The 16,509-nt window shown below is 42.3% G+C and overlaps 1 protein-coding gene across 2 annotated transcripts in view; it reads left to right on the forward strand.

Moving 5' to 3' along the window:
- Positions 1 to 16,509, forward strand: part of SLC22A23 (solute carrier family 22 member 23) — a 109,336-nt gene that overhangs the window by 13,552 nt on the left and 79,275 nt on the right. For both annotated transcript variants that reach the window (XM_053985737.1, XM_053985747.1), the window contains exons 2-3: positions 4,403 to 4,506; positions 9,745 to 9,899. In XM_053985737.1, coding sequence (XP_053841712.1) covers positions 4,403 to 4,506; positions 9,745 to 9,899 — 259 coding nt within the window. The remainder of the gene's footprint in view (positions 1 to 4,402; positions 4,507 to 9,744; positions 9,900 to 16,509) is intronic.

Consider the following 16,509-nt stretch of genomic DNA (forward strand, 5'->3'; position numbering starts at 1 on the left):
GCAAGTAGTGATGCACTGCATGAGCCCTGTCCAGATTTTCACCCTTTGTAAAGAAGTTACGTGATGGTTACTATTTGGGTGTGTTACCTTTTGCCAGGTGTCTTCCCAAGAATCCCATGTTTTAAATAGTCCTCCATCTTGCCATGAATTATAGTGAGTCACAACATGGGTGGTGACTCACTGATACCAGTTAAACATTAGGCTCCTGAAGGTGTGACTACTTCAGCTTTGACCAAAATACCCTGTCACTATGTAGAAGTACCTTTCTCTTTTTCTTAAGATTTTTATAGAAGTGCACAGAGAGGAAAAAAAAAATCTATTTCTGCTCCTTGTGTTTTTCCGATATAAAATATGTTTAGAAAATTGTTTACCTAAAGTAATTACTTAATTAAATTCTAGTGAGAGTTATTTAAGCCTGATAACCAATCAGGTCCACCTGTGTCTAAACTCTCAAGAACAGTCACAAGTTGTTATTTAAATATAGTAATTAAAAAAAAATATGTAGTTTTAGTATCTTCCTTTATATGGTATATTAATATATTATAACATAGGTATAATAAAAAAATCATTCAACCTTCTAAACTAATGTTAAACATCATCATTTCTTCCCATTAAATTCACCTATATTTTACAATATCACAGCGTGAGAAAACACTTGCAATACATTGCACATCTACATAGGTGGCAAATTCTCTATGCTGTAGTGCTATAAAAAAGAAGCTTTTGCTCTTTAATGTTCCTTTTCCACCAATACATTTTAAATATAGTTATTTTTATTTCAGTGTTACAATACAGTTTTCTTTTTGTTTACCAAGTCACTTTATCTGATCTCTTTCTTGTATTGGGAGGATGGATGGAAGACAGAAAGACATGCAAAACCCAGAGTCACACAGAGAAATCCCAGGAAAGGTTAGAAGCATTCTTTCTTCAGGTCTGACACTGTCAGATCCCAAGTGGGATACCAGGGATACAGCCAGAGCAGTTATAGGATTTAATGGTTTCCCTGCTTGTAACAGATTAATCTACCCTTTGCAAGAGGTGGCAGAGGATTACTGTCCAATCTCCAGCCAAAACAATCTCCTGGTGCAGATTTACTTGGAGTGCCACTTGAACTGGCATCAGCTCTGCCCACCCCAATGTTTTGTTCTGCATGGGAACTTGTCACTCCTTTCTCCTTGGAGCAAATCTGAGTGTCATCTTTGCAGGATGAAACTACTGGTGCTTGGAGCAGGACCTGCCACAGCTGTGCTATGGTTATGGGCACAGCTGTGCCATGTGGGCACATGTCACCTCTGTCCTGCTCTGCCGAGCCCAGGTGTATGTAAGGAGAGAGGCAGCACTGTTGTATAGAGGTTCCTGCTTTATTTCTAGCTCTTCAAAGATGAGGCTTTTCCATGGGGAAGGGAAGGGGGAACACAGGTCTCTGGCAAAAATCTCTGTGTGTTCAGCATGACAAAGCTTTGCTGGTTTGCTCTGCTGCTGTGTTAAGATATGTGGGAATGATACACTTGCTATTAAATATGTATTTTGTCCTATTAATGTCATCTTTACCTGAGACTACTTTTGACTCCAGCATCCATTTTTTTTCCCTCTCTTTATTCTCATCTCCCTTTGCAAGTTGAATGTCCTGGTGGCACCTACAGCTGTCCTGCCAAATTTATTTTGGGTAACTGCTTCATGGTGACCCCTCTCTGTTTTGTGACAGCTGCCAGAGGAGAAATCAGGATATAATTCAGCTCTTAGTACTGAGCAAGTAATCTCGGGTCATGGCAGATTCTCCGGAACTGCGTGTTTAAACAACTTGATATATTTCACTATTTGTGTATTTACAAATTTGGAGGGTCTTGCAGAGGGAGATATTTTGGGAAGGTCAGGGGCTGCCTGGTCTGTCAAGAGTCTGCCCATGTGGGCTTGGAGGATCAGCTCTGATTTCTGCTGGCCTGCAGTGAGGCTTAACAGAGAGCAGGAAAGGGCCAGATGCAGGGTTTGCTAGGAAATAGATGTTTTTGTTTTCAGAGCAGCTGGGGAGTTGGACAATAGCCTCAAAAACAAACAAACAAAGGAGGACTTGCAGATAAGTTATCGAGAGGAGTGGGTGTGTTTTGGGCACCACTGAAGGACAAGCTGATAGACTGACTTTTCTCCTGCTTTTAAACTCTTGCTCTCTGTGCCAGTGTGCCAGAGGGGTTTGACATCTGTTATCCTGGACCAAAATTTCACAACAGCCCTTCATGAGATTATGGCTCTTCCAGCCATGAGCCTTTGCCTACATGTAATCTGGTACTGCACGTTCCCTGCCTGGGGCTTGCGTGAGGGTCGGCTGTGGCTGGCTAGCAACAGCAAGCTGTGAAAATGGAAAGGCACCAGGATATCTCCTTTTTCTTTTTGCACTTGGAGGACACTACTGTTCCTCTGACATCAATTAATATAAAAATGAATTATTGAAATTTTAAATTTGTTCTTGTATAAATATGAATATTTTTAATAAAGTTTTTTTTTTGACAAAAAAAAAATATTTCTCCATTTTAAGCAGCATATACACCTTCTGGATTGTGAAAATGAATCTGGAGAATTTTAAAGCCTGCCTCTGCCTCAGATATATCTTCTGAATTTTGTTTTGTTTGTAGCTTCGCTGGGCAGATATTTTTGTTTGCTAGCTGGAGATTGGTTCTAGGATTGTTAGTATTGGTAATTGCATTTCTTCTACTTGCTTCTGAAAAGTCAGCATTTTTGGAGGACAATCCACCGTGCCTTGCTGAGTTCTTTGCTGCAAATTATTCATAGGTATTTGGTGGAAAAAATCCTTCCTTATACTACTTGCTTATAGTTCTTTAGTGCCTCCAGTCTGTAGGGTGGAAGATGAGACATATATGTCCCAACTTCTACAAATCAGTGCAGTAGAAAACTCAAAATACATTTAACTACAACAAAAAGCCTGAGCCTGAGTGCTGGCACATTTCTTTAGGCCACAAAATTGTTATACCTCTTGGTGAGGTGTATATTGTAGTGAGGACATCTGTGGTATTGGACCAGAGTCTTGCCTTGTTTGTGGAAGGGCTGTGCGTCATGGAAATGCTTAGAAGTGCAATGCACCTAATTGAACTCTTTTGAGGGAAGTTTTTTTGAAGTTGCATCTGACTCTTAAAAATAAATTGCATACTTTGTGTTTTTTCATACTATGAAACCTCAGTTACTGGTGTCAGAAAGGCCACTACTATTACATTACACGCAAGCAGCCATTTATTCTGCAAAGTTTCAATTCTGGAGTATCTGAGTTTCCAAAGTTAGCTGTACTTATTTGTCATGAAAAGTGTGTGGCTGCCATTACCATCAATATTTGAACACTTCACAAACCATGGGCAAACATATCTTCTTACATTTATTCAAGGGTATAAGAGTAACTGTCCGCACTTTACACATAAGAAAGATTACGTTACATGTCTGAGGGCAACGAGGATGTTGGGCTAAAGCCAGGAATGCAGTCTGGTTCTTCTGGTTTCCTCTGCCTCAGAGGAAAATGGCTTGGAGTTTAGGGAAGCCTCACTAGAAACCTTGTTGTTTCTCTCTTTCTCCTGGGAATAAGGCAGTGCCCTACCTAGTAACAGGTTGCCTGAAATGGTCCATTTCCCCTTTCTTTGGACGGAAAGGTTAATTTCTGTATTAGTATTGCTTTATTGTGGAGGTTTAATTCCTGTCTGGTTGGTCTCTGAGCTGTGAAAAAGTCACTGTGGGGCTGCTGTCCCAAGAAGTTGCACGGCTGCGCTGGGACTTCAGCTGCTCTGTCAGGCTCCATGTCAGGACTTGTCCTGACAAGCTGTGCCTTTATTCAGTCTTCATCTCCCTTCCACCACGTAGGGAAATCAAGATGCTTTTCTGAAAGCAAAAGCATCTTGACACTGTGAGAGCCTGGAGCAATTGGCTGTTAGGGGTCTGTGGCAAAGGAGCTGCTTTTCCCCATGTTTTCAAGCAGCCCTGAGGAGATTAATTGGAGCACTTGCTCTTAAATTGTCAGGCTTGCTGCTGGTGGCCTTCTTGGGGCTCTGGTAATAGGTGTCTGGGGCTGGGATGGTGAGATGCTCCAGCAGCACCAGTGGTACTGCCAGAGCCTGATGGAGATTTCCCCTTAGGCTAACCTCCTGTGGCCTGGAGAGAGGGGGACCCTTAATTGTTGGATATTGTAATCTTATAATTAAGGATCTGATAAAACTCACTGAGGTAAATGAATGCTTGCATTGTTTCTTGGGATCTGGGGTTAGACTTGAGGGGCAAAGCTTTCCTCTGCCATCTCCTTGCACTTGTGCTAGAATTGACCTTTGGAAGGAGCTCTACCTCATATTAGTATGTTTAAACATGTCTGAGATATTAATTTATTTCAATTTATCTATCTCTTTTTCTCTTCCAGTGGGATCTTGTTTGTGATTCTGCCTGGAAAGTCCACATTGCTAAGTTCTCCCTGCTTGTAGGATTAATCTTTGGCCACTTGATAACAGGATGTATAGCCGACTGGTAAGTGAAAAATCTTTTAATGCAATGTAGCTATAAATAAATAGCAATATTAAATATTGTTTTGATTGTCTTCTACTTGATATTCATTAGGAACCTTTGCATAACGATTTTTAAGGTTCTAAAACAATCATGATGGGCAAACAGTGTAAAAGTGTGTTAATTGTTCCTGAGTAATTTATACCAAGCTAAGTAGCACAAACTATTTGATACTTGGCTTACTTGTTTCCCACTGATACAATTTATTGCAGCTGTAAAGCTAGTATAGAATTAAGTATTTTCTAATTATACAAGCAAAGTCTTTAGTTTAGGGTTGTTTTTTGTTTTCTTAACAAAGCAAGAGGACCAAAAGAAATTGGAAGCAGCATTGATTTCACTGAATACATGACTAGTGTAATGTCAGCCCTGTGCTTACACAGTACCTTTTGGTGAGTTGAAGGCCATTTTTTGCAAACCTTTCAACTGTTCTTGTTTTAAAGCTCTTGTTAGGCTAACATTGTGATGTAGTGTTAAGGATTTAACGCTGACTTATGTGCTGCTAGTACTGGGGTATTAAACTTAAAACGAGTAGATCGCAATTCCTTGAATTGAGGCAGTTAAAGCATTATTGGATACCCCAATGATGCTGAGGATTCAGCTTTAATTTAAAAAGGTGGTCTTGTACTGCAGAAGAGGGGGAAAAATGACTCAAATGATTTCAGTGGAAACTTGAAGCATCTGAAGCAATAGCTCTACAGTGCTGTCCCAGTCACTCCAGTGCCTTCCAGCACAGTTGCCAGTGTTGGTGCTTTTAATGGCGCCAAGTTAACTCTTTCGCTATTCATTAAAACAGGAAAAGAAGAAGAGTTGCCTTTTAGGGAAATCTTATAAAACCTCTGCAACTTGACAGCCAGTTGGGAGAGAAAAGGCCCTTGCAGCACTGCAGTAATTTGGATCAAGCATTCCTAGCAAAATTGCATCTGAATTCCTGAATAGTCACTGAAAATTTTTGGGCAAGAGAACAAATCATGACTTTTCGGTGAAGTAGGGAACATGCATGAAATACAGTTGAATCTGATTAAAATACCACAGTAAAACGGGGCTCTAAGAACCCATAGAAAGTATAGAGGGGAAATGAATGAGGGATCTTGCTTGGCTTTCCTAAAATGGAATCAGTGTGGAGAAAGCAGACTTATTACCAAGTTAGGAAAGTGCTGCTATAATTGACAAATAAGCCACAAATAAGTGAACAACTTGTTGCCTAAGGCACTGGCTTGGAGAGAGAACTGCAGTAAGCGGATTTAATAGCTCTCTGCCACCAAAAGGAGCATCCTGTGCTTCCATCCATTTCTGTCCCCAGTGTGTACTTTGTGCTGCCACATGAGCTTGTTGGACCCCTCTGCAAGCTGCTTAGCTGAGCTAATGCAGCATAAAATTACCCTGATTTTCAAATATCTAGAAATGTCTAGTGAATTTAAGAGAATTGGTTTCCAGCTGTGGTGCAAAGCCGAAAAAGCAACTTGGTGGCTGGAGGGAACAGTGACCCTTTTGTGGATGACTAGAATGGACGTGGTTTGCTGCCACCAAAATTGGTCCTCATACTCCTATTTGGTCCACATTGCCAGCTAATGCACCTGACAGAGCAGGACTCCTGTGCTCAATAGGTTTTTTTTTGCTTAGCAGTAGCATTTGGGGCTGGTAAAAGAAGACCTAAATGGAATTTACTTTGCTATTTAATCACAGCTTGAATTTCTGCTAAGGTGTGGGTTGTGTAAAGGGATGGATACATAGGGGTTGTACCGATTGTACCTGGTAGAAAGAGAAAATTAAGGAAAAAGGATGTCAGTCCCAAGCAAGAGCCAGGGAGATTAAACAGTAATGCTTAAAAAGTGTTATAAAATTTCAAAATCTGCTTTCATTTCACTTATATACCACTCTCCAGTTCAGATAATTAGAAGATGTTTTGGGGTTTTTGTGCCATTAGAGGCTTTGCTTTTCCTCTTTGAAAGTAGCTTTTAAAGCTGAACGAGGCCAAGCCATAGAGTGTATTAAGGCAATTTGCTAAGTAAACTGAGTGCTCCGTGTTCAAAACACAGTAGGTGTGGACACTGGGACAGCTCTGTGTGGAAAATCTATAGGAGGAAGGTCTGCAAATATGCTCAGCTGTGGGAAGGCCAGCTGTGTCCAATGCCTGAATAAGTTACTTGTTCCACAGGCAAAGAGTGCTGCTGGCAATTCTGCCTGCTCTGGACAGAGCCTGTTGAGGTTTGTGTGGAAAGTTTCCTCCTGGAGCAGGTAGGCATATTGTTCATGTAGCACCAAGGCAGTAGGTCTGTACCTCTCATTGCCCTGTAGTGCCCCTGCTTTGTACCTACTTTGGTGCTATTTGGAGCCTTTGAGTAGTTCCAGTCCCAAAGGCAAGACAGAGCCTGCAAAGAATGGCATGGGAAGAGCCATTTGATCAGCTGTGAGAGCAAAGCTTGCTTATCTCAGGGTGGTAAGGTACATGCAGAGGAGTATGGGAAGAGCAGGTCTTGTCCTCAGCCCATTCACTCTCCTCCTGCAGTGCAACTCTGACATTAGGAATATCTTTTTGATGTATTTGCTTATCATACTGTGTAGGGGCTGCAGATTCTTCAAAGGCCCGGGGTTTCTTGTATCCCTTGTTATTTACCTGTGCAGGCAGCATTTAGCATTTGATCTAGATAACAGCATGCAGTGTAGGTTGAGACTTCTGTGATAATCTCTCTCTGGAACAGTTTGGATGGCAGCAGATAGCATCCTGGGGCTGTTTTACCAGGGAAATTGTGTATGGTTTAATTTCTCACAAGCATTTCCATGTACTGTTAGACAGAATTCTGTCTGCATATAAAAGGCTTTTTTTTAATGCTCTAAGACACCATCCTGTCAAAACACTGCTGGATCACCAAATATATGGCTTATAGCTGCCCTGGAGCTTTGGATTTTTGAGAAATGTGCTGCATGCCTTGGTGAAAGAAGATGACTAGTTTTGTGCTTGTGGGGAAATGCCTCTTATCAGAGGGCTTTTCTGGCCTCAGTTGGTTTTTAAGGGCTCATGAGGCTCTTGGATTTTTAAAATTTTTTTCATTAGCAGCAACCATTCATTTCTGTAACTTGTATAATGGTAGAAGAAATTCTGTGTCCTAATGTTGGGTAACCTTGAGTACAGGGGGTGGGAGGAGGGGCAGAAGGGAACTGAAGTATGCTAAGCATGAGGTCTTTTTCAATCAACATCAGGGAATGGCAGGTCAGGCTTGTGATGAGAATTAAGTTCATAATTCTGAGTGTTTGCATAATGCCTTTCATCTGCAAAACACTTCCACAAATACTAATCGGTATGAATTACAGCTTGGCATAACAAAAATGGGACTGCAAAAGTCTGTGCAGATAGATGATAATACAAAGTTCATAGGCTTTTTTTTCTGTATTCGAGGTTTTACATGAGGTATTTCCCCTCCCTGCCCAAATGCTATGTTCCATAAATACAAAATCTGAAGCACAGATAGCAGTCACTCCCCATGCCCAGCATGTCCCCAGTATGTTGTGGATCACAGAGCCAAGGATATGGTGTTCCCACCCTCAGCCCCACTGCAGCTCATCTTCCAGGGTGCTGTGCTTGCAACCTGATGGAGAGCAGCCTGCTTTGACCTTGCTTTCTCCAGCTTGCATGGTGGTTCTGTTTTAAAAGCTTTGAATGTCTAATGCCAACAAGTTAAATCTTTGAGGGGCCTCACAGATGATGCTATAGCTGAAAATAATAATAAACCTGTTTTCATGCAAGCAGCCTTGATAATACTTTCTTAGGTGTGACTTTGAAAAAGCCTGAATGATGACTGGTGCACTCTTCCCAAAAATGCAAAAAATTATAATGATGTCTCTTTTTCAGCCCTTCACTCCTTACTTTATTTTAAGTACTGCAAAATCTGGAGTTCTAATTGTGAATGCATATGTATAATGTATTTTATAACTGCTGGTGACAATCTGCTGAAATAATTGAATAGAAATGCTACAGCATGTGAAACTGGACTGAGTTGTGAGATTTAAATGCTCTTTATTGTGCTGACATTCAACCTGATGGCTGGCTTGCAGCTGACAGTCTGCTTTGAATGGGTCTGTGAAAGCTGCCTACGAAAAGCAAGTTCATGTATTCTTTGTGAAAATGGCATATGGAGCTGACTAAAAGGGATCCTCAGTTCCACTGGAAAACTTGTGGGAGGTGACAAGTTGAAAAATTTTGGAAATCTCCACATAATGATCCAATTCTTGCTTAAAAATAGCCATGCGCTCTGGTGCTTCATATCATTCTCCTTGCTCAGAAAGAGGGGAGAGAAAAGGGAATTATAAACACTAAACATGTGAATAAGAGAAGTTAAAAAAGTCATGTTCCTTGGACATGAAAGAGCCAAACTCTGCAGCAGTTGCCCCCACATTCAGTGGTAGCATAATTCTTCCTCCTCATCAGCACTGTACCAATACACACAACTACAGGTTGCAGCTGCAAAGGAGGGCTGCAAGTCCTCTGCCCCTGTTGCCTGTAATGGTTTTTGAAGTGGTTTATTCCTCACCCTACCCTCCAGTCAGGCTAGTTTTGTAGGTCTCTCCAATGGCTATGGGCATACCATGGGAGGGACTTGGAGCTCACAATTTTCCTGAGAGTGTTATTATCGACTTTCTAAGGCTCAGTGAAGTGACCTGAGCCCTGTTTTGTGTTCAGTCCATGTTTGTTAGGCTTCTCCTTGACAAATGAGACCAAGAAAAGTAGTTTCTTGAGCTGGATGCTCTTGTAGATGAGTCTGAAAAGTACATGTCTCTTGGGAAGAGGAGACTTCTGCAGCTAAAAATATATTATGCCATGCAGTATATAATACCATATATCCTTCTGTGCTACTACAAAAAACTCTGAGAAGTTGATTTTCATCTCCAAAGGTCTTATTTATGGCCTTACAGTAGTTCCTAGATGCTTCCTTGTTTATCTTTACTGTTTTGAAAATGCTGGTTAAATCAAGCACCAATACAATGTGCTGCTTTATCCTTTCTGAGATGGACTTGTCAATGCAAAGCTGGCAGAGAAATCTGGGATTTAGTAAGAAAAAAACAGAGAAGAATGAACAAACATAAAAAATGGGTGGCAATATTTGGAAAGGATTGCCTGACTTGCCTGACTCTTTGCCAGTTTTAATGATCCAGCATTATGTCCATCCTGGCTTTTAACATTGTTTCTCCATACTTCCTTATTTTTAGGGTTGGTCGACGGCCTGTACTGCTCTTCTCTGTCATATTCATTTTGATATTTGGACTGACTGTGGCACTCTCAGTGAACGTGACCATGTTCAGCACACTCAGGTTTTTCGAGGGATTTTGCCTGGCTGGAATAGTCCTCTCCCTGTACGCACTGCGTGAGTATTCCTTCACCGCCCATACAAACGGGTTTTTATCGAGAATGCAGTTTGCTGTTCTCTGGCTTCCTGCTTTTGTTCAAACAGATCAAACCAGAATCATATTGATTGCAAAAGCTTTAGCCCGAATTTTGCTAAGGAGGATTGTGCAGCTGCCTCTTTAGGTTACTGCAAAGCAGTCTGTGAAGCTATCTCAGAGTTCAGTTTAAAAGTTATAAGGTGGTTTGGGTTTGTCTGTTGTTTTTTAAACCTAGAAGTTACCTGGGTCATAGCCATAATGTGTAATGGGAGTAGATTTCACCCTGCAGTATTGAGCTCAATGGGAGACTGACCACTCTGGCTGCCTCTAGCAGTTTGTACTCTGGCACTTTTTCAGAACTTTCTCTGTAACTTGCAGAAATATCCCATGTCCCTGCCTCAGGATTGTAAAGTTACAACAAAAGTGTATTAGAAGAACGTGAAGTCCTTTTATCAACTCCTTTTTATTTTTTTGGTTGCGTAATTTTGGGGTTTTTTTGGGCGGTGTTGTTGTTTTTGTCTGCTTCATGAGGGGGAAAAAAAATCTCTGAGACAAACTTGAGGGAAAGCTTGTAAGAAACATCTACATTCTCCCATCTGGGGTGACTAGTAAATTTGTGGCCAGAGCATTTGAAAACCCCCTCTGGAGGCCTTGCCTTTGGAGGTGTATCCACGATGCCACCAGCCTAATCTGTGTCCCTTGGATATGTTCCAGGGAGCATCTTCTGCTTCCTTGGCTGTTTGTAATTAACAGGTAGCACCACACCAACCAAAGAAAACACAAAATTTTCTCCTCTTTATTATGGCTCTGGAAAAGTATTATCTAATTATATCCTGGAAGTTGCTGTACAGATGTTCATAAAATTTTATTTACTTCCTATTGTGGATGGTATCTAACCCATCAAGATTTAGCACAGTATCCTTACTTTGCACAGAGTATTTTGTAGTATTAAATTTCACAGTTTTTGTTTTCTTTTTGGTCTGTGCCATGGGGAGAGAGGCCTGACTGCAACAGACAAGAGTTTGTTCTGTATTGCACTTCATTGTTATACCTGACATGGTACCCTAGATACATTATTTTTTAATTCTCTTGCCTTTGCTCTTGTAATCTCTAGTGAGAATCTTATACCAAAAAATGAAACTACCACTGAAGACACACTTGACACTTTTATTGGGAAGTAATATAACCTGTGTGGCTTCCATGGGAGGGGGCTTCAGCAATTACCTGTGTGATGTTCAGCTGGACAATAGGCTTGTCAGGATTTTTCACAGCCCAGTTGCAACACGTTAGTTTTTCTTACTTGATGATGGTCTTTCACTTGGAGTGAAAGAGTGTATGTGTTGCTTTAGACCAGACAATAGCTTGTCAGCCCAGGCTTTCATTCAGAAAATGGCATATTCTGGTTGCTTCATGCACTACTTTGTCCAGAGCAATTATTTGAGTCTGCTATTTTATCCCCACCCCCTCTAAAATTCAAGTGTCCGCTATAACCACTACTGTCTGGATAGACAATGCCGAAACAGAGCTAGTAGGAGTTAGGAGAGATCCATGTGAAATTAGCTGCAGGCTGAACATCAGCACACTTCTGTGGAGATGAGAAAATGTGAAAGATGCAGCACCTGTATCTCTGGTAAATCCCCTGGCCTTCTGTCTCAAGAGATGAGGGGAGTGACTTTTTACTGTATTAAGTAATTTAAACAAAAAAGAAGTTGTCGCCATGCTATAGAGTACTCAGAGAGCAGTAATCCCTAAAGTCTCAAGAGAATGGGAGTTGTAGGGTTTTCTGTCTGGTGGTGGTTTAGATTTTAGTCCTCATAAAATCTGTTAGGCTTCCTCTCATATCTTTTCTGCAGGAATCAGAAAAGTGTGTGGAGTATTCTTATGATTCATAGCTTCTCTTCCCTTTCCCTTAATGACCTTGATTTCTTCCCCTGGAGATTTGTTGCCCCTGAACTCCCAGCTGGCTGCCCTGAACAGAACAATGGAAAGTGGAAAGTTTGACCTGTTAGTGGCAGCCATTAGCCAAAATTTCCAAAGCTACTGTGCAGAAGAAAACTGCATAGGCTTGCATAGCCTGCAAAGGTAATTAGTCTGCCTCTGGGATCCTTTTACACTGTGTTGAGCTTGCTAGTTGTGCTTGGATTTATGGCCTGCCTGGGGGAAATTGTAAATAACAGTTCAGGATGCTTTGGGAGTGAGAAGAACACCAAAGTGCTGTCTTTAAAACAGAGAGCTGCCAAGATTGAGTTGCCTTTACCATCCAAACCACACTCTTCTTTGTAACCTAGTGCTGTTTTCCGAGCTGTATGCTCCAAGGTGCAGAGTGTGCCAGGGATGAGCCCTGCCTTCCATGAAGGGACAGCATGGAGCCGCTGTGCTCCTCTGCGGGCTTTCCTCAGTGCTGTGCTGAGCTCACTTTTTGAGGCCTCCAAGTACAGCCTCTTCTTGCTTGGAGCTGCTCAGGCCTTATGTGAAGGAGCCACCTTGGGATGTTGATTTGTTAAACTGAAATTTTTTCCTGCAGCTGCCATAGTTTTGTTGGAAGAGGTGTTTCAGGTGAAATTTTTAGTGAAGGTGCAGGAAGAGACAGGCTTTGTGCAGGTGATGGTGCTTGCTGTGAGGGAGGGAAGCAGAGGAGCAATGAGCCCAGGACTTTCACCTCCTGCCTGCTGTGGGTCCTTGCATCATCCAGGAGAATGAAATGCAGCAGATCCTATTCCACTAAGCAAACACATTCAGCTTTGAAAGGCTTTTCTTTCATGCTGATGTGGAACAGAAGGAGCATTTATTGTCTTCCAGAAGTGTTTTCCTAGCTGGAAATGGGTTTTCCTACCAATCTTCATGGGATCCTGTGCTTCTCAGCAGTTAGCACACATCTTGTATGGTCAGGGAGGGTACAGTGTCTCCCAGTATGCCACACTCAGCAGCAATGTGATGCACAGAGCTGGAACAGCCTGCTGTGGTATGCTGGGTGGGTCCCCTACTCTCCTTACTTAGCTGATTTCTGCAGTAATGGGCCACCTCTTGTTGGAGGAGGGTGCTGGGACCAGTGGCAAAATCTCCTGGAGAGAGAAATGGTGACGGGATGAAAAGGAGTGCTCTGGCCATGGTGGCTGGAAGGGCATGTATGGCCTGCCCAGCAGCTAAACGTAGAAGAGAGTATAGATTGGAGACTGGAGGAAGAGAGGTTAAGAGAAGGCAGGGGAAAAACTCTTTTTTTTCTCAGAGTGCCTTCTGTTTGGTATTTGTTGCTGTGTGCATATCCAGAGAGGAAGGATGAGCACTCTGGCCCTGTTAGCTCAGCACGGATGGATGCACCGTGCCACAGCCTGCTGCCCAGCCCAAGGACAGGAGGTTTGAGTTTACCCATTGTGGGGAAAGCCCTAAGATGGCCCTGAGAGGAATTGTCCTTTGGACAGGCTGAGAGGGAGAGGAAGAGGTGTGGGGGCCCTGAGCAGGGTCACGGGTACCTGAGTAATGCCTTTGCTGGTATCTGTGGATTTGCAGCAGCAGGCAAGGCGTGCCAGTCTTACTGCAGATAGCTCTGCTTGCTGTTGCAACTCACGTGGGACCAAGTACACTCAGCAAATGTGGAAGTCATGGGAGAGAGCAAATCTGATTACTTTGAGGGTGGGGAGGGCGTTTCATCTGGGTCACTTTTGTCTCACTGGGTCATTGCCTTGGCCCTGACCACAGAGCAGCCTTTTCCTGGGTGCTTGTGGGGAAGGGCAGATGCCTTGGCTGGCTCAGCACAGCTCCCTTCCTTAGGGCTCGTTGCCATCAGCTGACACCAGAGCTCTCATGGCTGAGGGCAGGAGTTCCCCCTTCAGCCCTCTCTTCTCAGATGCTGCTGCCCAAGTCAGGCTGGTGCCAGCCTTTGCCTGAGCCCTCTGCCAGGCAAGCCATCCACCTTCCCTCTGGAGACCACCAAGCGTGTCGTTGTCATTAGATTGTGCCCTCTGCTCTTGTCCCTTGCTTCCTCTGGGAGATCTACTGGGCACAATGCTGCCTGGGCCTGGGGGATACAGTGGGACTGGTGGCTCACACTGGGCAGGGCCATTAAATGAATGAAGGGAAAAAAACCTTCCCTTCCAGTTCTTGTCCTATGCTGTATCTGTTTCATGGTCAAGTTCCCCTGCTTTTGTCACTTTCTGGAGCCGAAGTATTTGGTATTAATTAAACTATTTAAGGCGAAGAAGAGGAAGGGAAGAGATATTTTTCAGGCAAATGCTCCTGGCAGGTTTAAAGATCTTCCCATTAAAGTGCTGTCACTAATGACTGTACCTGAGCTCAGGCAGCACAAGCCGCAGTGTGGATTTGCACACAATTGCAGGCTGTTCAGCAGTTTCATGGGTGACTGAGCTACAGATTATGCTGCAAAATTAGAAAGTCTAGACTTGAATGAACTGGTAAATAAACTCTAGAAATAGCTTTGCTGGAAAGAAGACGACATCTAAGGTTGGAGCAAGGAAGCAGGGGTGTCCCTCCAATGCATAGTTGGCAGAATGAGTGGGCATGTTTCTTCTCTCTCACTGTTGGGAGAAAAAAGGTAGAAACACTTTTGAAAATCATAGGTTGTGTTTCAAAAGCCTGTGGAAGCTTGGCAAAGGCTTTCAGTTAGGATGTCCAGCTGTGATGTATCTTTCTCGTTTATAGCTAGGTCAGTCTAACCTGTTACTCCTGTAAATTGCAGTGATCTGAGAGGCTAAATGTGGCTTCTTAAGATTTTTTTTTTAACGTGTGTCCTGGAAAGCTAGAGCAGAGTGCTATAAAGTTTGCTGCTGGCTGAAGAATAAGCAAGTGCCAAAATGGAGCTGCTCTGAGTGCTGGGCTGTAGTGATGTCAGATTTGTAAAATAATTTTGCCTCCAGTCAGGTGTTAATAGAAAGGGTGAGATTTATGCTTTTTTCTTTTTCTCCTTTATTTTTCAAAAGTGTATAGGCTCTGGAATCCTGAAGCATTCCAAGTTTATAATTGATTTCATTCTCCATTTTCTTCTCATGACTCTTCAGTAGCAAGCATGGCCGTGGCAAGGCAGGTGAAGCACTGGAAACAGCAGGCTCTGAAGCTATTCTGTGTAATCTGAACTGGCTCAATAAATAACCCTGCAAAGCATTCCCAAATTGTAGGATGTGGAAAATATCTAATTCCTTTCCAGTGCATTGACATGTGAGTTAGCTCTGCAGTAACGTGGAGTTCTCTCCACTGACAGGTCTGTGATAAGATCAAGGTTGTTAAGCCACCTACCTTCTGTTTATGTAACCAGCCTTCCTTTGTCTGAGTCACTTGATGCAGATCTGGTAGGAGTGCTCTCAGAGGGATCCGCTGAACAAAAAATGTTAACTGGTTCACCTTAAAGTGACCATTAATTGTTAAATGATACAGAACCGCTTTGTTTATATAGCCACCACAGGCTGTTCTATCATTGAGCCGGGATGTAATTTTCTGGAAACAGCACTGCTACAATTTTCGATAGCTTTGTGGGAGAACTGTTAAAAAAAAAAAAAGTAGTATGCTGTAGGAGCTCTCCAGCTGCTCAAAAAAAGTTCTATGCATGCCTTTTATCAAGTGCCTGGGGGCTCAATTTATGCAAGAGTGGAAAAGATTATTGGAATTACAGTACTCTCCTTATAAGTATAAATCTTCCTGTTCTATGTTGCTTCCCTCACTATAGTCAGATCACAACTCATAGTGGTCTGTCTCTTTTTCCTCAGTACTTCTGCTGAATTTCCTTCCCTTTTCTGATGGTCAGAGTAGGTAGGTAGGTAGGTGCCCTTTTGAAGGACACAATGTCTGCCATTAGGGCACATGGACCCTCATCCTTATTTTAACTCCTACACAATGTCTTCTGGAGCAGAGGTGCCCTTGAAGCATTGCTAATATATTGTCCTGAATCCTTGAAAAAGTGTACCATTGAAGGCAGCCCACTTGAAATTAATTTATACCAAGTCTTCAAGTATGCCAGAGGAGAATAAAAGTAGGCTCTTTGTAAAGCTCCTTGGAAGGTTAGAAGATGTTTGCTTGATGCAGGTATTGCAGCAAATACAATTTTAATCAATTTTTCCATTTCAGTTGCTGAAAATCTTGTATGTTGTCAATGTGACAAAAAGCCTAAGGAATTAATTTTATTTGAGGTACTTTTTGTATGACTGGTCAATTGTGAATGCAATTAAGATGGAACACTGCAGTTGTTGCACTTGTGATTATGACAACCAGATGAGATTAGAGTACACTTGCAATTTCCCCAGCTCAGAACACAGCTTGCATTTTTACCATTTAAAGTGTCTGTCATTTAATTGTTCCAGAGCAGCTCTAACACTCCGGGTATGCTCAGTCTGCAAAATCTTACCTTCTGTCATGCAAATATGTAACTGTTCAGAACTGTAAGGAACTTTTAGGAATTTTTTTAATTGGTGGTTTTTTTTATTCTGAACAATGTCAAATAGATTCATAAGTCTGTTGCACAGCTGAAAGCTTGCTGCCACTAAAAGGAAATGAGACGGGCTTTTCTCTTCCTCCTCCAAACTCCTTTGCATTGTCTCAGCTGCTCATAGAACGAATGACTTTAGACTATAAGGGAATGTTTAAAAT

The sequence above is a fragment of the Vidua macroura genome, chromosome 1, assembly GCF_024509145.1.
Source record: "Vidua macroura isolate BioBank_ID:100142 chromosome 1, ASM2450914v1, whole genome shotgun sequence".
NCBI classification, from domain to species: domain Eukaryota; kingdom Metazoa; phylum Chordata; class Aves; order Passeriformes; family Viduidae; genus Vidua; species Vidua macroura.